Source organism: Arvicola amphibius, chromosome 7 (genome assembly GCF_903992535.2).
Source record: "Arvicola amphibius chromosome 7, mArvAmp1.2, whole genome shotgun sequence".
Lineage (NCBI taxonomy): Eukaryota > Metazoa > Chordata > Mammalia > Rodentia > Cricetidae > Arvicola > Arvicola amphibius.
The window spans coordinates 88,218,049-88,240,315 of NC_052053.1; the positions used below are offsets into that span (position 1 = coordinate 88,218,049).

General features: G+C 44.8%; 1 protein-coding gene across 1 annotated transcript in view; it reads left to right on the plus strand.

Moving 5' to 3' along the window:
* The window catches only part of LOC119819535 (stonin-2-like), a 95,695-nt gene that overhangs the window by 19,552 nt on the left and 53,876 nt on the right, over positions 1-22,267 (plus strand). The window contains exons 2-3 of the mRNA XM_038337774.1: positions 16,019-16,295; positions 19,536-19,811. Coding sequence (XP_038193702.1) covers positions 16,208-16,295; positions 19,536-19,811 — 364 coding nt within the window. The 5' untranslated portion in view covers positions 16,019-16,207. The remainder of the gene's footprint in view (positions 1-16,018; positions 16,296-19,535; positions 19,812-22,267) is intronic.

Here is a 22,267-nt window from a genome sequence, read left to right on the forward strand (position 1 = left end):
TGTGCAACCAAAATTGCCTACAAAGATAGTGTGCTTTTCCCAAAGTCCTCTCAAACAAAGAAGTTAAAAATAGCAGCTATGATTACTTAAGAGTCAAGAAGTTTGTGATCTTGAGTATTACCACATCAACGCTCCTCACATCCATACATGTGCAAACATCATACTCAAAAAACATCTTACGCTTCCATTTGCAGAAGTTACCCCTTAAGAAAACTAAAGCTATGCATTTTAAAGTGTTAAACCCTATCTTACATTTTAAACTCTGCTTATCATTAAGCCTTTTTATAAATTATATCCTTCGGGACCTGTAATTTAGAAAGCTGCAAGAGCATGCATTAACTGTTATAAAGACATTTAAGATTGACTCTCTTGCTGGGTGTGGCGTCACATGCCTTCAATCTCAGAATTCAGGGGGCAGAGGCAGGTGGATCTATGTGAGTTCAAGGACTGCCTAGTCCACGTAGTGAGTTCCAGGACTACATAATAAAATCTTGTTTTTAAAAATAAAAAGAACGAAAATAAGGGAGGGAGGGAGGAGGATGGAAGAAAGGAGAGAGGGAGGGAAGGAAGGACGGAAGGAAGACTGACCACCTTAAGAGCCAGCACACAAGTCTTGGGGTGGTGTATTCCTCTCCTGTTTGTTTCTCTTTGACCTGGAATTTAGTCAGGAGTCTGGTTTACCTGAGTGGAGGTCCCTGAGGGACAAGGGAATTCAAGCGCTGCTTGTGCTATGTGGCCTTGTGTCTCCCTGTACGGCTGTTGACAGCTCTGCTTCTCACCCAACACTCATTTCCAGAGCCCCAGGTCATGCTGGCCAGCTGTTTCCTGTATGAGGCTGAAACTTTAACCGTGGCTTCCTTTCACCCCAGATTTCTAAGGTCTCCCCTTTTCTTCCACTTTCACTTCCTGAAATGCCATTGCCACAAGAGTCAGGCCATCGGGTTTGCATTACACTCGCTCTCTTGCCCAAGCCTCACCCTCGGTTAATGGAAACATGGACGATGACGGACGCCCTCAGCTGAGCACTTGTCCTTTACTAAAGGTCTTAGGCGCTGCAGCGTCTATTTTCATCTTACAGGAACCCGTGAGAAGAGATTCCTATCACTGTCAGCGGAAGCAGGCTTAGAGGTCCTAGGAGACATTCCCTGATGCAGCCAACAATGCGGAACTTGGCTGGCTAGCCTAAAGGGCCTGTGCTCACAGTTACCGTTCATTGTGAATCTTCTCCTGAGACGTAGGTCAAATAGATCCTTCCACGATCTTTCCTGTATTTCCCGCTCCCAAAACCTGTGGTCATCCTCCATAGCACCCTACATCATCATCATCATCACCATCATCATCATCATCATCATCACCATCATCACCATCATCAGGCTCAAAGTTTCTCAAAGGTGGTAGAGAGGGCTATACTTTGCTTTTCTGAGATTCCATAGTATATTAAAAACTCAAATTCTAAGACAAGATTAGAAAAATCCCTTTTCTGTAACTTTTCATTTCTCCAAATTAGCCTTGGATATTTATTTACGCATGTATCTAGAACCTATAATGTTAACATAATTTTGTTAGGCACACAGTAACTATAGGAGTTTCAATGATACTTATTTAACTCCCCCTGCAGAATAGTCTAGTATTGGGACATGCATTTAAGGTTGTAGAGAGAATCTGATGGCTGTCCTTTCACTGTGATATTAGATGTCCTTCCAGAAATGAGGACATTGGGTAGTTGGCATTTCTAGAGTCTGCATTATTTATTTCTTTATCTTCGGCATCTACCATAGTGTCAGAGTTTACCAACGCTTATTATCCAAGATGCTTACATTTGTGAATTGCCTCCGAAGTCAAAGGGTTTAGGGTCCCCACACCACCTGAACTTGAGTAAGCCATCTGACCTCTCTGGCCATCACCCTGCCATCTCAAATGCTGGCATTAGCAGCATCTTCTTTCAAGGTTGATGAGAAGAACACAGGTAATGAGGTACCTCATCTGCCGGACGGCAGAAGTGGGCCTGACTGATGCTTGGGTCAGACTTGGGGAATGGGAGACAGGCTTTAGCATCATTATCAACCAAGCTTCCCTTCCCTGGGCCTCTCTGCCTCTGACAGCCATAGAGAATTCATGGCCCCAGGAAGACCCAACAGCAACTAAATTCTTGCCAGGGACAAAGCCCGTCAAGAAGAAGAATGTGTAGACTTTGGCTTTTTATAGAAAGCAGTCCACCGGAACCCTCCCACATTAACTGATTTAATAACTACTCCAAAATTTTGAAATTACCTGTGTTTTCAGGATGTCCCTGCTCTTGTTATGACTTGCCTGGCATCTGCTCATCTCCCGGTGGCAGTCACCACTGAGGCTCCTTCCTCCTGTGTTTACTGAATTCTTTGGCAGTACGTTCTTGTGTTTTAGTCAAGGAATTTCGTTGAGAAAAGCTCTATTTTAAATTAAAGACTTGTTCGCAGATATAGAGTGCCTGAGGCAGTTTGGCTCCTGGCCACCCTTTTTTTGAAGGAATGAACATCTACACTAGGGCATCCTCAGTGTTTCAGGTCATCTGGAATCTGCCTCCTGTGCCTTGGGTGCAACCCAGGGCACAACATCCCAACTGCCCTGAGCATGTAAAAGCATGGGCCATTTCTTTTCTTTTTGCCACAGCCTCCCTCTAGATGACCTGATCTTCTGTGTATGGTGGGGACTTCTGGATTTGGTTCTTCAGCTCTGAGCTCTAAGCACCTAGTAGACACCTCTCTTGAATACGTAACAAATGTCTGTAACATATGTAATGTGTCACATTTTAAATGAAATGCTTCCCTGGATATGGTGAGGCACACCCAAACTCCCAGCACTTAACTGACCCAGGTAGGAAGATGGGGTAATTCTAGGAGATGTTTTCTTCATAAAAACAGAAAAAGAGAGGGGGGGGGGCAAGGAAGGGAAGGTATGGAGGGAAGGAGACAAGCTCATTTCACTAACAAATCTTGACTTTCTTCCAACTCCAGTCAATGACTCTATCACACACGTAGTCCTCAAGCAGAATCCCAGGAGCGTGTGGCTTGCTGCCACCAGTGATTCTACTTTTCCTACCTGTTCATTCTCCCATCCTCCCACTTCAACCTGCGCCAAAAGGCTCTTCAGCATCCCTCATTGGTAGGAAGAACCCTTGGCAAGAGTTGATCATTTCAGCTCCAGGAAACCATGGACTGTTTGGCGGCACCATGTCTCCAAAGCAGCGAGCTAATGTTCCCGTGAGCTCAAAAAACAAGGTGGGAGAAAGACATTTAACCTTCTGTACAGAGAATATCCTTATAATGTGTTCCAAATGCTGCGTGCGTAAGTCCGTGCATTTTGTTTTGACTTTTCTTTGATTTACTACATCCCGTGGCTGCAACAGTGGTGGATTTTAGTTGTGGTTCTGTACCTTATCTCTACTGGGATATTACTAAAGAGAGGTTATATCTCTTCTGGGATATTACTAAAGAGAGGCTATAGCTTCAAGTTTTTGAACTCCAGACTGACTCCATTTCCCATTTCTTTTGAAACCTTTGTAATTTTTTTTCTTTTACTATCTGAAAACCAGAAGTTTTGGCCAATTTACATAATCTTGTTCTGAAGACTCAACCAGTCACTCAGAGATGTAAAGACCCTCTGCTTGCTATCCCACAGTTCTGAGGCCCCACCTCCGCATAGCTGGGTGGGTTCTCTGGTTATGCGCTCGCCGGAACTCGGGCTCCGGTGGCAGAATTCAGTTCTGTGGCTGTCTGCTTGTAGCCCTGACTAAAGGCTCTTTGGCTAGGAGAGGCTCACTCGCATAATCTCCACTTCTTAAGGTCTGCTGAATAGCAAACGTAATTGTATCCATCAAATCCATTTTGCCAGGTAGTGACCACAGGAGAAACAACCATGGGACTAATGACAGGGTGCGGGGGTCCTGGGATCCTCTCAACACTCTCTGCTCTCCACCATTTATTTCCCCGCCCTTTAAAAATCAGTATCACAGTCATCTGTCTGTGTATATCAGAAAATCTAGTTATAATAGCATAAACAAAAATAAATGTTTTTCTGTATAACAAGAACTAGGCGAGTGGTTATGGATACTGGTGCAGAGGCTTGGTGACATTAGAACCAATAGTTCTGATCTTTCTAGCCTCTCCCCTCATATGCCTACCCTACCTCCAGCAACCATTGCCATTTTCCCAAAAGGAGCAGTCAAATGGGAAGGAATATAGTTACCGACTACGTCTGTCCTCTTCCCTGGGAGAACAAGACAAAGATAAGAAAATACTTCCCAGAACTATTTAACTCACTGTCTATCCATCCATGTCTGATTGATTAGTCAGAACTCGGTGAGGTGTCTACCCTACGATCCAAGGAGGCTTATATAGTACAGAGTGCAGATCTTAAAGACTTGTCCTGTCCTAATTCTGGTGCGACCTTGAACTCACCTGTGACGTCTCTGGCCAGTTCCTTTGTATATCAACAGGAAGAAATACCTGTTTCAGTTATCTCAGGGTTACTGTATGAATATTGAGATCTAAAGCATAGGCCCATTGATAGATACACAAGGCCTTGGGTTTGATCCTCAACACAAGGAAACCTCCAAACAGCCTTAAGAAATTAAAGTAACCCATGAAGTTATTTACATTATGGAACTTTATGTTAACTATAGTTTGTAGTTTAGGATAACTCTGAAATCAGAATGTATTGTGTTGACTCTCAGAAAGCTGTATACACGTGTGCATGTGTGTATGTGTGTTTAAAGTATTTTTATTTCTTGCTGGACAGTGGTGGTGCACACCTTTATTCCTTGGGAGGCAGAGACAGGCAAATCTCTTTGAGGTCAAGGCCAGCCTGGTGATCTACAGAGTAAGTTCCAGGACATCCAGGGCTACACAGAAAAACCCTGTCTCAAAAAATCAAAAAAAAGTGTTTTTTTTTTTTTGTCAAATTAGTTACATTTAACAAACTGTGACATCTTAACTTCACTGAAATTTAGCAGTAGTATTTTGTTAGGCTTCTTGGAAAGACTTAGAGTTATACACAAGAAAGATGGCCACCAGAAGGGACCCAGAAGCTTCCTATAGACATCCATAGTGATGGCCCTAGAACTAAAAATAGCTGACCCCAAATTATCCACACCATCCACCTTCCTTCACACAACAAAAGGCCAGTATTTTTGTTTTAAGAATATGAAATCAGTTAAACCAAGGAGAACTTGCCAAGGCTGAGTAAACTATCACCTGAGACTAGAAGACTTTAGTAGGCCATGTAGTTGTATGACACGGGGTCAGTGCCTGGGATGTCTGTCGCTCGAAGTCACTGACTCAGGAACAAAGTGGAGACCTGAGGCAATGCCTAACCTGATTTTCAAGCTGAGTGTGATTTTGACTTTTGACTCTGGAGGCGGGGCCATAGTATTATGGATAGCGCAGTCACAGAGATTATTTCAAAGAAAAAAAGCATATCGTCAGGTAATTTGAAGTTATGACTTGAGGAGAAAGCATTGCCTCGTCTCTGGGGGGACTTACTGTATCCCTGCCTGAGACCTTCCTTTACTTCTCCTGACTATATAAAAGTTCAGGAAGACTTCAGATTAATTTCCAGGTATAAGGTGTATTTTTCCAGATAGGAAGTATTGTCAAATTACCTTTAGATAATCGGAGCCAGTCTCTGATTTAAAAAAAAAAAATCGTGAACACAGTCCGGAAAGAATGTAGGGGAGGATTCCCAGTTCTGGCTGTAACTGGCAGCAGAATGGCCTGTCAGCAGTAATTAGTCACAAAACAAAAACCATTTTTAGGCATTGCTCAAGATGGAGTGCTAGATTTGCTTCCAGGGGTCAGGAAAACTCAGGAGGTGAACTCCACCAGTGATGGCCTCGGCTCTCTTCCAGGGCAGAGTTTCCTGACTGCCAGGGCTTTAAGCTGATCGCAGCACTGTGAGCTAAGGAAATAGAGATCAGGATTTGGAGCAGTGTCAGCCCCTGGACTCTTCAGGATGGAGCATGTCCAGTCACGTTTGCTGTTGTTATAACAAAATAACCAATGCCAGGTAATGAATGTGGAAAGAAGAGGTTTATCTGACCTGGGATTCTAGTGGTTGGAAGGTTCAAACAGCATGGCGTCAACATCCTGGTGAGGAGCTTATGGCTGTGCCCCAGCATGACAGAAAAACTGACCGAGAGACAGCCATGTGTATAGAAGAATCAAGGCAAGAGGCAGCTGGAGTTCATAACAACCTGCCCTTATGAAATGGCATTACTCTGTGTGTGAGGTAGAACCTCTGTGACTTAATTTATCTAAATAAATAAAATAAATAATAAATAAAAGGCTCCACCTTTTAAAGAATCCACCTCCTCAGCACTGCCCCAAGGACATCAAGATTTCAGCACCCAAACCTTGGGAAGTAGCAAAGTCTGATGGAGACAAAGCTGTTTGGGGAAGGGCTATGGGGAGCAGAAGTCTGTCAGAGGAAACTCAGAGGATCTTCAGAGGACTGAAGTGCATATCCACTGACTGCAACCAGATAAAGCTTCCTAAGATGCTGTTCCAGAACCAAGAAGGTCCCAAGGACCACTGGGAGTTGGTCAGTCCCGAGGGGCCTTGGTGGTTCGTCTTGATCCCAGTAAAGAACCTTGCTTGCTCTTAAAGAACCATTGTTACTCTTCCAAGCATCCAGCCAAGATGCAGAAAGCCTTGGGGGAGGGACCAGGATACACCTAGAAGACAATGGAGAAGACAGACCAAGAAAAGAGATGGAACGAAAGGGCGGTTCTTCCCATGTGAATACTTTGTGATTGAATTACTCCATATTCACTGGACAAACTGACGTGCAAACCCAGAAACGCTCCATAAACTTCACATGAGTTCTGAGAAACCTCAGAGTCAGTTGCTGTTAAGAAGAAAATCTTGAAGTGTATTTTTAAAAGCACAGGTAATTAAAATCAGCTCCTCACCAGAAGTTCATTTTGGCAACGTATTTTGACCCAAGATCTCATTTCTACAATAGTTAACAATATAAAGTTATTAATTAAACATTTTACACCTTTAAAAAAATCATTTTTGAAACCTGGTGTGCATTTTGTCCTTGAAGAATAACTCAATTTGTACGAGGTATATTTTAGTAGTGCCAGTGTTTAGTGGCTGTCACCTTCAAATTGAACAATTTTAAATGAGAAAGGCGACACAATCTGTCGCCCCATCTCTAGATCCTCTCCCAAACTAGCATACACCAGTGTTTTTTAATGCGCCTTCTCAAAATAGTTGCTATCTCAAAAGTTTGTGGGAGCACGCCTACTATGTGATTAAACATACTCATTTACTCATTCAAGCATTTACTCGATACATAGCAGGGCCTACTCGAAGAGCTGGAGACCTCTGGAGGATACCAGGGAAACAAGGCCCTCTAAATGAAGAGGATTGAGACCCACATGAACTCAGAGACTGTGGCAGCATGCACACAGTCTGCGTGGGTCTGCACCAGATGGGGTCCCAGAGCTGAAAGGAGAAGAGGGCACATGCCCCATTCCTAACCCAGGAGCAACCTCCAATCGATAACCACGTGCCAATGAAAATTTAGTTTCCTCCAAGGGAGTCAGTCATACTGGGGAAGCAAACTCCTCTGTTTGGTTCTTGAAGACAGGGTTTCTCTGTGTAGCCCTGGCTGTCCTGGAATTCACTCTGTAGACCAGGCTGGCCTTGGACTCAGAGATCTGCCTCTGCCTACTGAGTGCTGGGATTAAAGGTGTGTGCTGCCACTGCCCGGCCAAACAAACTACTCTTGAGTATAAACTGCGTGCCCTGTAGTAGATGGCTAACAGAAATGGACTCGGTGATGTCTTTGGAGGTTCCTTGTCTTCATGTCATATCACGGCTTTTCCTTTTTAAAAATTTTAATCTTTTTATATATAGCCCCTCCACTTAACCCTACTGGTCCTTTGAGTATATATGAAAGCATTCAGTTTAGTGCTGTTGCGGAATTCCTGAATGCACAAAAAAGTAGGTCTCTGTTTCTTGTGCCTTTTCTTGGGCTCTTTCCTTTTGTTTCTTCTGTCATAGTCTGATGTGTTAGTTTTGTTTTATTATAATTTATTTTATTATTATCCCATAAAAACCTGTTTGTTTTCTGGTGAGAGACAGACAGGAGATAGAGCTGGATGGGAAGGGAGTTGGGAAGGAGCTGAGAAGGGTAGATGGAGGGGAACCCGTAATCAGGATATATTATATGAGAAAAAATCTATTTTTAATGAAAGAGAAAAATAACTATTAAAAACAGAGAGTTGGAGACAACAGGAAAGATATCTTCCCTTTCCTTGCTTGGCTCATTGGCAGCTGACCACAGCAGCAGACATTTTCATTCCCACTAGATATGAATATAGGCTACAGTGGGAGCATCACACAGAACAGGAACGGGGCATGAAGTTCCTAGGAGTTGGGGATGGGTACACTAAGTTCTTGAGTTCCAAAACTGAGTTTGGCTAATGTAAGAAGGGGATGATGTGCCAACCTTTTGTGCTACCAACTAGCTCCGAAGACATGACACAGAGACTTATTGTTAGTTTTGAATGCTTGGCCTTAGTTTAGCTTATTTCTAGCCAGCTTTTGTAACTTAAATTATTCTGTTTCTCCTCTTCTATGTTCTGCCTCTGGGTGTTTAACTTTTTATTTATATGTCTTTCTTTCTTTCTTACTCCCCGAGTGGCTGGGTAGCTGACCGCTGGTGTCTCCCTCTCTCTCCTCCTTTTCTCCTCTTCTCTCAATCTTAGATTCCTTCTCCTGTTTATTCTCTCTGCCTGCCAGCCCCACCTATCCTTTCTCTGCCCAGCTATTGGCTCTTTATTAGACCAATCAGGTGACTTAGGCAGGCAAGGTGAAACAAATGCAACACATCTCTATATAATTAAACAAATACAGCATAAACAAAAGTAGCACACCTTTACACATTAAAGTAATATTCTGTAGGATAAACAAAAGTAATACATCTTTGCATAGTTAAAATAATACTCACAACCAAATGAATCTGTGGATGGTATTGGAGAAGTCATTGGATTGACTGGCAGATAACTGCCAAACAGCTTGGGATTCTTGGTTAAGAATGACAAGACCTAGCCAGCAGTGAACAGAGCCAGGCTAATGCTGAAGTTCTGATTCGGTTGGCATATTTGGTACTGTCAGTACTGAATTCAGATACTACTACCACTGGGCTTATACCAAATTTCCATTGCTTGCAATGTTACTTGTGCTTCACTCAGAGTCTGTGTACCATTCAGGACTCCCTCAAGATACCAATGTCTTCTGTCAAGTCACTGGATCACCTGACAAGAGTGACGGAGAGTATTTTTTTTTTTCAAAAAATGAGGGAGATTTTTGGATATTTAGTGAGAAAACCAAAATAAGTAAGCAACGATAACAGCACAACAAACATACCCATTATGGAAGTTTCAAAGCAAGAATCTACTACCTTCTCTTTCTTTGGATTGAGTAGCTACCACTTAGAGTAAATGCTGGTTGGATTAAACCTCCGGTAAAGAATGAGCTAATTCTTTAAGATGAGTAGGTGCTCATTAAATAACAATGTAGGGAAAATATAACCCAAGGAGATTTCGGGTTTATTAGATAGACACATATATGAACAAATGACCAAACCAAACAAAGTATGTATAGAAACAGTCTTTCGTAGAAAACAATTCAGTTTGTCTGGAAGAAGGGGCTCACATGGGAGACAGCAGCAGAGGAGATCCTGTCCTGGAGCTGCAGAATTTATCCAGCTCCTGGCAGGTACAAAGTTCCGCACTCAGTGCTAAGAGCTCACAGCAGGCAGACTGTACACGCCCCTGCTCTCAGGAAGCCTTTGTGCATTTCTCATTCTTGCTTTATTTTGTGCATAGCAGTTGAGAAGCTTTTAAGGAGAATTGTAGCATAGCCATTTGCAGGGTGTTGGAATCCAGCATAATATAGGTTGTCTAAGAAGCCGCGGAATGGGGCCGAAAGCAGAGAGACAGTAAGAGACTAGTAACTAGGAGATGAGAGAAAGTGGAGGCTGAACCAGGCTTCAGCAGTGCAAGTGGAGAGAGCTGGTCCAATGCGTTCTTCAGACTCGTTCACTGTGCCCAACACCACTCCTGTGCCTTTCAGATAAGCAGCCTGTTGTGGAATATTATTTTAAGATAGGTTATATTTGTTTATGCTGTGGAACATTTGTTCTAATGATGCAAAGATGTGTTGTATTCTTTTATGTTGCATGTGTTTGACTCTGTGAAGCTGTGATTCTTCGCCTATCTAAAACACCTGATGGCCTAATAAGGCTTTGAACAGCCAATAGCGAGGCAGGAGAAAAGATAGGTGGGGCTGGCAGGCGGAGAGAATAAATAGGAGAAATCTGGGAGGAGGAAGGAGGGGGAAGAGAGGTCAAGGGGTGAGAAAAGAAGGAGCCAGCCAGCCGGCCATGGAGCAAGAGTGAAAGTCAGAAGTAAGAAAAGAAGAAACCACAGAGGCAAAAGGTAAAAGGGAGAATTTAAGAAAAGCTGGCTAGAAACAAGCCAAGCTAAGGCCAGACATTTATAATTAAGAATAAGTCTTCATGTGTGATTTATTTGCAGCGGGGTGGTGGGCCCCCCAAAAGAGCAAAAGCTAAAGAGTAAAAACCAACCAACAACAGCAGCATGTAAGTCACTGCAGGCCAGCCGTGCCATTCCTGTGATCCATTCCTAAATGGCTTTGTCTTTCCCTCGTGCCCACCCCCCCCCCCTTCCAGATGAAGGCACAGGTGAGCCCTGGGTAGTCTCTGGACCCTTGCTCTACTCCTGCGGTTCTGCAGGACAGGTCATCAGAATAAGTTAAGGAACAGAGGTGGCTGTCTAGATCTAAAGCTGACTTCAGAGACAGTGTTGGTCCCTTGTGTGCCACGTACTCTAAAAGTTCAAAACTCTGTGTCCAGCACAATTTGCCCAGTATCAGCTCCTGACAGTGTCAGCCCCTTGACCGTAGGGCACACCAGAAATATTGTTGTGACTGATAACTCATCTTCAAGCTGCTGCTGAACACAGTGAGCAATGTCATTGTCCCCTAAGCATGCCCCGAGTCACTGCCCACTCCTAAACCTTTAGCAGGTTTCCACATCCCGTGAGATCTTCCCTTTAGCTTCTAAGGTCCCTCGGTCCTTCTTTTCCACATTTCCCCAGTACACACACCTCCATTCTCATCGGCTGCCCAGAGATAACCCTTACCAAGACTATTAGCCTCCACTCACACTGATCCATCTGTCCTCTCGCCTTCTAGTGTTCCAGAACCCAGGGCATCCTTCATACCCATGCAACCTGCATCAGGCCCTAGTGTTTCCATCTCTCAGAGATCTCTCCATCGCTGGCAGTCACACCACCCCCATATATCCTTCAGTGGGCAGTTATTCCCAGACTTGTGTTGGCTATTCTGTCTTGTCTCCCCGAGCTAAGTTATGGCTGCCTGAGGATTGCTATCTCGAAGGACAGTTGGCATGTTTTTACAGAGCTCGTGAGTATCAGAGGACTGACCTGAGACGATTCCTCTGGCATCTCCAAGTCACTCTTGCTGCTGATTCTGAGTCACCGCTCATCTGTGGTGGCTGCCAGCCTCACTTTATGATTCACGCTCTAAAAGTGGGGTGAGGTTTTGACTGAGGAACTGATTCCAGTCTGAGCCTAGCCTCACAATTACTGGGTTCCTCTGTGGGTTTTGAGCAACTAGCTTCTCACGACAAGTACCTAGAAGGCATTTCACAGGATATGCTGGGACATTCCCTGTAACAAGTATTCTGTCAGCTTTTCCTTGGACTGTTCAGTATTGACATCTGGCTCATGCCTGACCTGGGATGAATAAGCTAAGGAAGAGCAGAGAGTTCCCAGGGGCCCCTTCTTCCATTTATTCTTGCTGAGTGATGGTTTTGGTTTCTCACGCAGAATGTGCTTCTGTCTGAAAAGAGGAAGCTGACCTTCTGGGCCCCGGAACCAAGCACTTAGCTCTACTTAGCTTCTGAGAGACCTGTTCTCTCAGCAAACACAATGAGGGAAAGGGGAAATCACTGGGAAGAGGATGTATAAATGACAGAAATAGGGCAGCTCAATAAGTGTGTACTCTAATCCAAACACTTCTCCCAAAGAGCTGTGCCACCTCGGATGAGACACGAGCAGCAGTGTCGAGGACAATAACGGACGCGGTGCCTGACCCAGAGTAATCCCTTTGTAAGGTCACTGAAGATGGACGCTTAAAGGAAATCCTGCACTAGCTCAGAATTGAGAAATAGATGGTTATTTATTTGGGGGTAGACTCACAAATCAGAATCCTCTGCTTGAACGGTGATCAGAAACCGAATCCCGCAGCTGGAAAAGAGACCGGACGCACGATCTACCTTGGCTTTTATAGTATAAGAGGCCACGCCCCAGTGGGCGGGTAACCACTGGCTGTAAGACTTCCTACAGCAGGTCACCTGATATCGTCGTCGTCGTCGTCGTCACTTATTTGTTTCTTTCCGAGACAGAGTCTCACGTAAACCCAGGCTAGTCTCAAACTGTATGTATGTAGCTAGGGATATTCTCGAACTTCTAATCCTCCTGCCTCCACCTTCCGAGTGCTGGGATTGCGGGTGTGTGCCACCGTGCTCACAGTGGGGTTGAGTCCAGGACCTCATGCATGCTAGGCCAGCAGTCCACCAGGGGCTCAATAACTTTAGCCTAGCCCTTGTCGTCGGTACAGAGGGCTTAGGATGCCCCCTACTAAACATCAGCGTTCATGATCCCACTGAGTGCTCTGAATGGTGAAGTGAGTTTTGTTCTTTTTGGTGTACAGAGGTCCACTGGGACTTAAACAGCTTGAAAAATTCAAGCACCCGTGCTGGCTAATTTTATCTCAGCTTGACAGAGCCTAGAGTCATCTGAGAGACGGGAACGGCAATTAAGAAAATGTCTTCCTAAAATTGGCCTGTATGCAAGCCTGAGGAGCACTTTTTAAGAGATTGGTGGGGAGGGCCCAGCCCATTGTGGGTGGGTCCACCTCTGGGCAGGTTGCCCTGGGTTCTATAAGAAGCAGGCTAAGCAAGCCATGGAGAGCAAGCTAGTAAACAGCACCCCTCCATGGTCTCTGCATCAGCTCCTGCCTCCAGGTTCCTGTCCTGTTTGAGTTCCTGTCCTGGCTTCCATCAGTGCTGGACTAGGACCTGGAAGTGTAAGCTAATTTAACCCTTTCCTCCCAAGTTACTTTGGTCATGGTGTTTCAGCACAGCAACCATAGCTCTGTCTGGGACAGCATTCAGCTCTGGACTCGGCCACGCAATGGATTAGCAGATAAAGGCACTTGCCACCAATCTGCTGACCTGTGTTTGATACCCAGAACTTACGTAGTGAGAGAACTGATTTCTGCAAATTATCCTCTGACCTCCACATGGTTTGCATGCACACACATACATAAATAAGTGTGATTTACACACACACACTCAGGAGCTATGCTATTAATCCTGAAGAGGCTACCTATTCTTAGGGTTTTCTGCTCTTTTTACATTTTATTTCCTTCCCCCTATCCATCCCTCCACGCCCACTTGGTCCACGGCTTTGGCTAGGCTCACCCTTGTGGGATATACTCCCATGGAGCCGTGGCGTGGCATGTGTCAGCACATGCCTTGCATTGTGGCTTTCTGTCTGAGAGGCGCAGTGGGGGTGCGGCTTTGACATCCAGCTGCTGTTCCTGAGAAGATGAATCTGACTCTTCAGTTTTGCTGTCTTTTCCTGGCTCACAGCCATTACCACATTGAGTGACACTGGCCTTGACGTTGATGGGGCTAGAGAGAGAAAAAAGTTCACAGGTCCCCACTCATGAGGACAAGTTCTTTGAGTTTGTGGTTGTGTAAGACCTGGGTTAGGACGGCAGCATTCTCCAGGCTGTTCGTACATGTCCGGTCCTGTGGCTGGTAAGTCCTATGGAGGGCCTTGGAGTAGAGACTTCTGGACATTCCATCCTTCGTGCGCATTGGGTGTCCTGGCAGATCTCCATAAGGGGAGTGTGTCAGGAAATGTTAGTACAATTCCCTTGTAGTTGGTGTTTGTAAACTACTTTAGTTGCGTGGTAGTTTGTAATATACTCCGTAGTGCTTTTTCGTGGCCGTGACTCAGATTACAGTGTTTTGACCTTAGAGGACCTGGGCTCAGGGGCTGGATTTGTCACCCAGAACCTTCCATTTTCCAGTCTACCTGTTTATTGTGGCCTCTATTTGATCTTTCTTTATATAGGAGGCTACCATGGAAACCGGGAGTCAGTTGCCCTGAAGCCGTGAATTTCTATGACTTAAAAAGCCTAGAAGAAGAGTGTTGGGAATGTTAGGGCCCATTTTAGCATTGAATAAGTCACCTCATTTCTCTCTACTCACATTTTTTTAATCTATAAAAGACCTATATTGTCACCTGCCCTAGTCATCTAAAATGGACGGTGAAGGCTGTGAAAGCAACTCAGTTGGTAGGGTGTTTGTCTGCTGTGCAGTGTATGATGCTGTGTAATCGTAATCTCAGCATTGGGGGTGGAGGCAAGAGGATCAGAAATTCAAGGTCATCTTTGTCCATGTAGCCAGGATGGCCTCAGATATAAGAGACTGTCACAAACAAACAAACAAACAAACGACAGCTGACCGGTATACTGACAACCCAAGTGACAGGTAGTATAAAAATAGGTTTCTGAGAATTATAAATTTTATGGAAACAGTTGTTTTAAGAACTATAAAACAAACTGGGTGGTGGTGGCACACACCTTTAATCCCAGCACTCGGGAGGCAGAGGCAGGTGGATCTCTGTGAGTTCGAGGCCTGCCTGGTCTACAGAGCTCGTTCCAGGACAGGCTCCAAAGCTACAGAGAAATCCTGTCTTGAAAATCAAAACAAAAAACAAACAAACAAAAAAAAACCAAAAAACCTTTTCCTCAGCAAACAAGGCAAAATTATCAAATGTTTTCTATTCTGATTTTTCTCTCAGTATAAATTGTTCACTGTAGATAAAAATTTAGAGCAAAGTTTAACTTCTACTGTTATTGTGAAGGCTGAGTTACGTCACTCTAGAAACCATCAGAATAGTGTATTTGCTTAGCAAGAACAATGGGGCCTGAGACAGACAGAAGCTCCTTTGTGAAAGCACATTAATTTCTCACTAATTCTCATTTTATTCATTCATCATAAGATCAAGAGCTAGGTTCCAGTTGTAAAAAGACATTAATAACACAAAGAAAATTATAAGCCAATTAAATAATCTTGAACATTCACAGAACATAATTGCCTTACAAGGAAGGATTTGACATTTATACACTAATTCAAATTGACCGAGATTGAAAATGTATTTAACTTGCTTTTTTTTTTTAATCAGTAAATCAAATATTCCCCAGCCTCTTACTTCAAATGAACAAGCGATGACTCCGTTATTGTTTTGTGTTGTTTTGGTTTTTTCCTGATTGGTTAATCATGCTTGCAGATGCTATCTGGTTACAGCTGGGTTTCTGCCAGAGATTCAGATCAGACTCACAAAAAGTAATCTGCCTGAGGCAAGAAAGGGCTTCGGTTAAATGGGAAGGAGCATGCTTTTATTTCACCATCTGGGTAAAAACCATGAAAGCCTCTGAACAAGTTTGAATGCTTAATAATAACCAATAGCCTTCCATTATAGATAAACATATATATATATGTGTGTGTGTGTGTATATATATATATATATATATGTATATATATATATATATATATACATATATATATATATATCCATTATAGATAACAGTGTTTCTGAAAGAGAATGGTTGGAGAAATCAGGGAAGCTAATCTGAAAATGCTAAACTTTGAGAGGTTATTAAATGAGTGGTCTGACCTGACTCCTTATACAGGGAGAAGGTTTAGTAGAGAAAGACGAGGAGAGAGAAACATGGCATGTTGGAAACTACCTGAAACCTCATCGTGGTGTTCACAGCCCTAGGCCTTTGTGGATTCAGTGTAATGTAATGTTTACCAATTTCAATTTCCTTTCTCATTTAAACAGATCTCTGCCTGGCAGATTAACCAAAGGCAAGGAGGACCAATCTTGACTCTGTTCTGATTGCTGGCTTTCACGGACGTCTGTGATAGACTGGAGGCCCAAGCTCACGGTGCTGCTGCCCTGCTCGCCCCAGACGTCTTTCTGGGGTCTACTTGAGGTCAGCAGGGTGAAGATGAGCAGCATTCTCTTAGCATGACGACCTTGGACCATGTTGTCGCTACCCACCAGTCAGAGTGGGTCTCCTTCAGTGAAGAGCCCCTGTTCCCCGCCCCTTCAGAGGGTAAGGACAAGATTTCTTAAAGTGACAAGATTTGTGTCTGGTTCTTGATCTTTTATGGGTGGGATTCTAATAAAGGAAAAAAGAAAAAAAGCCATTTGGTCCCTTACCAGGGATGTGCATGGTTTCTTTCATTCAGTAGCAAGAGGAGGTGCCTTGTTCACAAGAGACTGCACTAAAACCCCAGAGCACCAATGGCGGGGGCTTATTCCTTCCAGGAGACAAAACTTCTACTGCATACTGCTTTCCCGTTAGCCATTTTGGTGTTTCCTCCCACCAACCCTTTGGATTTTTTTTCTCAATTTTTAAAGTGTAATTGCTCGAAGTGACAGGTTCTGAGCCAGATTGCAAATCTCTAACCACAGATGAATGGTATGTTCCTGGGTAAGCCATGTGTGTGGGGGGTGAGATGGCGGGAGTTTGGCATGTGCACATGCTGTGCCCATCTATGTGGAGGCTCCAGCAGGACTCAGGTGTCATTGTTCTCTGCCCTGTTGTCTTGAGACAAGATCTACCAACAAAATGGAAGCCTGTGTGTTAGTTAGGCTGGCTAACCATGATCTGCTTGTCTTTACCCAACACTGCGGTTATAGGCATGTGCTGCCGGGCCTGGTTTATATGTAGGTACTGAGGACTTGAACTCAGGTCCTCACGCTTGCACAGCAAACGCTCTTACCCACATCTTTCTGAAACGTTTTGGTTTTTTGCTTGGTGATTTGTTTTCTGTTATTGTTTTGTTTTGCTTCTTATTTTTTGAGACAGGGTTTCCCTGTGTAGCCCTGGCTGTCCTGAAACTCAATCTGTAGACCAGGCTGGCCTCGAACTCAGAAATCCACCTGCCTCTGCCCCTCCCCGCAAGTGCTGGGACTAACAGCATGCCCCACCACACCCAGCAGGTTTTGTGTTTTATTTTTAGGACAGGTTTTTACACTATAATCTTGGTTGTCCTGGAAGTCACTCCGTAGACTAGGCTGGCCATGACTCCCCAGCAGCCCTCCTACCTCCCTCTCCGGGACGCTACAATTACTACCGCTGTCTTGTCTATTTATAAGAGGAGTGATCACAGGGCCTGCCTGGGGAGCTTCTGTGAGCATTTAGTCAGCAGATGTAAAATGCCTACTGGAGTGCTTGGCTCACAAAAGGAGCTCAGCATCGTCATGGTAGAAGTGACACACATTGCCCTGTAGGAGACTAGCGCTCCAGGGTGAAGGTAGACTCAGGGATATTTGCAGCACCAGGCCAATGGGTTCTGCTCTGCTTCCCCTACACCTACTGACCTTCACCTGCACAGATGGGAAGTGGCCCGGTGTGGTCGCCATGTGGGTAGTGAAGCCTTAAAATGTGGCAAATCTGAATTGAAACCTGGCCAAAGTGACCTGTATGGAGATGTGCATTCTCTGAATTTCAAAGACCTAGTAAAGATCACATGTCTTGGGGGCTGGGAAGACGACTCACTAAGTGAAAGTGCTGGCTCTGCAAGCATGGGGCCCTAATTTCAAATGGCCAGGAACCATGCTATGAGTCCAGCATAGCTGCACACACCTCTGGAGGACATGAAGTAGGATTGCTGGGATTGGATGGCTACCAGCCTAAATCCGGATCCAGTGAGAGACCCGTCTCAAGGGAACACAGCAAAATGTGACGGAAAAAACATTAGGTGATCTCTTCTGGCTGCCACACATGCATAGGCACATGTATGCACCTGCCCCCACACGTGTGCACTCAGCACAGAGACACACACTCAAACACACACACACTCTCTCTTTCTCACACACACACACGCACATACACAATTATATCCTGTAATGGCATTTCATTTGTATTTTAATAAATCAAGCTTGCCTGAGGATCAGATAAGTAAAGCAGCCACACTGGCCAGCCTTACAGACCAGGCAGCAATGACACACACCTTTAATCCCAGTAGCCACACTAGCTTGCCATAGAAACCAGGTGGTAGTGCAGCACGCCTTAATCCCAGAACTAGAGAGGAATATAAAATGGGAGGAGACAGCTCTCAGTCTCGGTCTCATTCTGAGATTCCTGGAGGCAGGATCACCATTTTGGACTAAAGTATAGATAAGAGCCAGTGGCTGACTGTTTTGCTTTTCTGGCCTTCAGGCTGAACCCCAATTTCTGTCTCTGAGTTTTTAATTAATCATGCTTGAGTGGGTAGGGACCTTGGGAGGATCTAGGAAGAGTTTGGGAAGGAGAACAAATATCATCAAAATATATTTTATGGAAAATATGTAATAAAAGTTTTTAAAGGAACAAGTTTTGAAGGGCATTAAGCATTTCAGGGCCAACGGGACAACATAAAGAAAAGGAAGAACCCCAGTGTCAGAGCTGCCGGTGATTCATGTGGGGTTTGCACGCGTTGCCTGCAGAGTAGCTTGTCCAGAATGGAGTTTCAAATTTGAATTTGAATTTCTTCAGTGCAGACGGAAGCTCCACTATTTGGCTGTAGTCCCCAGCACCCTACTGCTTCTCATTTGTCCCCACTCGGCTCAGGAATATTTCTTGCTTGACCTCTCTTGCCATTTGAATTTGTTTGCTCTCAAACTGGGCACGGATACTGAGAGTAAAAATAATGAACAAGGGCTGGAGAGATGGCTTAGCAGATAAAGTGCCAGCTGTGCAAGCATTAGGACCTGGATTTAACCTCCAGTGCCCATGGAAAATTGCCCACAGTGCATAAGTATAGCCTCAGCATCGAGAGCGGGGAGGTACAGATAGGTAGAGCCCTGGGCTCACGGATCAGCCAGTCTAGCGGAATAGATAGATCCAGGTTCAGGGAAAGACCCTGTCTCAGAAAGTAAGGTGGAGAGCAATTGAGAAAATCATCCTGGTATTGACCTCCAGCCTCCATAGGTGCATACACTATGCACTGGGCAGTGTACTCCCTCACATTTGTACATCAAATACATCACCCCAAAAAGTAAAAAGCAATCAAGGAAGGTGCCTGACATCAGCCTCTGGCATGTATGCACACACGCACGCGCACACACACACACATAAATAAATACAATAATGGAGAATGTTTTTCTCAGTTCTCTGGGATAGTAACTGGGAACAAATCAGATTACAGGCTTTAAAAGTTATTAGGGACACAGCTCTTTAACATGGAGATGGATCAGCATGGCCATTTCATCTTCCAGTGAGTGTCTTGTCACCCCTGGCCCTTGGTTAGTCATTTGTGACTAGCATCCTACCTTGCATGATGGTCGTGTTTGGTACCCTCTGTAGGGGCCACAGAAGAACACTTCCCAGGATCATCATCTTCCTCAGACCCGTCTGAGAGCTCCTCCGGGGAGAACCCTGCCGTGGATGGAGGCTGCCAGGACCTTTCACACTCGGAGCAGGATGACTCCTCTGAGAAGATGGGCCTCATCTCTGAAGCGACCACCCCTCCCGGGAGCCCAGTGCAGCCCACGCCTGACCTGGCCTCAGCCATCAGCAACTGGGTCCAGTTTGAAGATGACGCACCTTGGAGCAGCACCTCACCACCTCACAAGGAAACCGGTGAGCTGGGGAAGAAGTCAAGGAGGGCTCTGGCTTTGTACAGGCTGTTGAAGGGCTTCCCATGAGAGGTCTGTAAGGCTTCTAAGGCTCCAGATTTTTGAGCTCCAGATCCTGGAAATATACACGAGAGAGCAAAGACCCCATCTCTTTTCAGCTCCCATGACAAGGTTTTGGTTGAAATATGTACACAAAGGGATTGGATTCTGGGTCATTTTCATTTATGTTTTGTTTTTGAGACATAGTTTCACTGTGTTGTGTAGCCCTGACTGTCCTGGACCTCGCTCTGTAGACCAGGCTGGCCTCAAACTCACTGAGATCCACCTGCCTCTGCCTCCCGAGTGCTGGGATTAAAAGTGTGTGCCACCACTGCGCAGCATGAATACCTGTATTTTTTATCTATTATCAGAAATTGGAATTACATTTACTCAGCTCCTGTATTGTAAGCTGCAGACATATAGGAATGAGTGTTTCTAACCTGTAAGTCACTCACTATCCCTAAACAGGGACCTCTGGCATCAGAGCCCTCACGGTAGGAGATGGCCTTGAGCGGCTGAGCTCCTATTTTGTTGCACTTACATGATCAGAAGCAGCACTGTGAACCTCAGAGAACACAGGAAATTGATCTCATCCCTACACATCCCCCAACCCACACCTCACTGCCCACCCTGACTCCCCATGCCCACCTAGTGACCTAACCATTTACTGCCCTATGTGTTCCATCATGCCAAGGATGGTTTGATAATCCTGTGTGTGTATTAGTCCTTAACTTACTGCTGTAACAAATGACCACAGACTTGGTGACTTAAACAGCGTGAGCTTATCACCTGTAATTCTGCCTTTCAGTAGGCCGACATGGTGTTCTTTTTTTTTTTTTTTTTTTTGTAGATTCTAGGGAAGAATTGGTTTCCTGGTCCTTTGTAGATTTCACAGGCCACCCAAGTTCTTTGACCTGGGACCCCTTCCTCTATCTCCAAAGTCAGAGCTGCAGTATTATTCTGTGCCCCCCTATTCCATTTTTAAGGACGGTTGTGGTTCTGTTGGGCTCATATGAATGATTTCCCTATCTCGATGTCGCAGTCAATATTCTGCTGCTGTAAAAAGACACCACGACCATGGAAACTCTTATAAAGGAAAACATTTAATTGTGGCTGGCTTACAGCTTCAGAGGTTTAGTCCATTATTGTCACGGTACACAGGCAGGCATGGTGCTGGAGAGGTAGCTGAGAGTTCTACATCTGGATTGGCAGGCAGTAGGAAGGAGAGGGAGGGAGAGAGAAAGACTGGGTCTGTCTTGAGCATTTGAAACCCCAAATCCCACCCCCACTGTTATACTTCCTCCAACAAGGCCACACTTACTCCAAGAAGGCCACACCTCCCAATCCCTGTGAAGTAGCACCACTCCCTAATGCCCAAACATCCAAATCCATGAGCCTCTAGGGACCGTTCTTGTTCAAACAGCCATGTTCATGTTCCTCATATCTGCTAAATCCCTTTGCCATGTAAGGTAATAAATTCACAGGTCTTGGGGGTTAGAAGGACATCTTACATGCAGAGGGTGGAGCACATCATCGTGTCTACTACAGAGTCATATTAGTAAAAAACAGAATTAGTATGTGTTTCTGTTGACATGTTAACTGTTTTGCTAGTTTTACTTTTAAAAGTATGATCTGAAATCAGGCCTAGTTGTAAAGCTTGGAGAAATTTAAAAAGACCCTGCCAATTAAAATAAAAGATGTAAAGGGCTGGTTGAGCATTACCTTGCATACCTGTAGGTCTGCATGTGGTCCCTGTTACTGGAGAGGGGCATTCAAAGGAAGCAGTGGTCTGAGCATGTGTGCAGCCTTGCTTGAGATGGACGTCACTTGAGCGCAGGCATTTGAGACCAGTTTAGGGAGCATGGGAAGAACCTGCAGTGGTTTGAGTTAAAGCTGTCCCGATAGGCTCAGGTATCTGAAAACTTGGTCCCAGTTTGGTGACACTCTTTCGGGAGGAACCTTTAGGAGGTGGAGCCTTACAGGAGGAAGTACATCAGTGGGGGGCAGGCTTTGAGAGCTCATTGCCTCACCTAGCTTCCAGCTTGTCCTCTCTACTTCCTTCATGTGGATGGAAGTGGAATCTCTTGGGTTCTAGCTCTGACTCTGGCTCTGCTAGCTTGCCATCACCACCAGGATGGATCCTAACCCCCTGGAACTATAAGCCAAATAAGCTTTCCTCCCTGAGTTGCCCTTGATCATAGTTTTTTTTTTTCTAATTACAGCAACAGAAAACTAACTAATGAAGACACATTTTAAAAAAGAGATTCCCTTTTTTCTAACATGCTTCCTTATCATTAAAAATAATTTCAAGAAAATATACCTGTCTGGAGAGATAGACAGTTCAGGGGTCACGAGCTCTTGCTGCTCTTCCAGAGTTCCTGGCTTCAAATCCTAGCACCTGTGTTGGTGACTCACATCTGA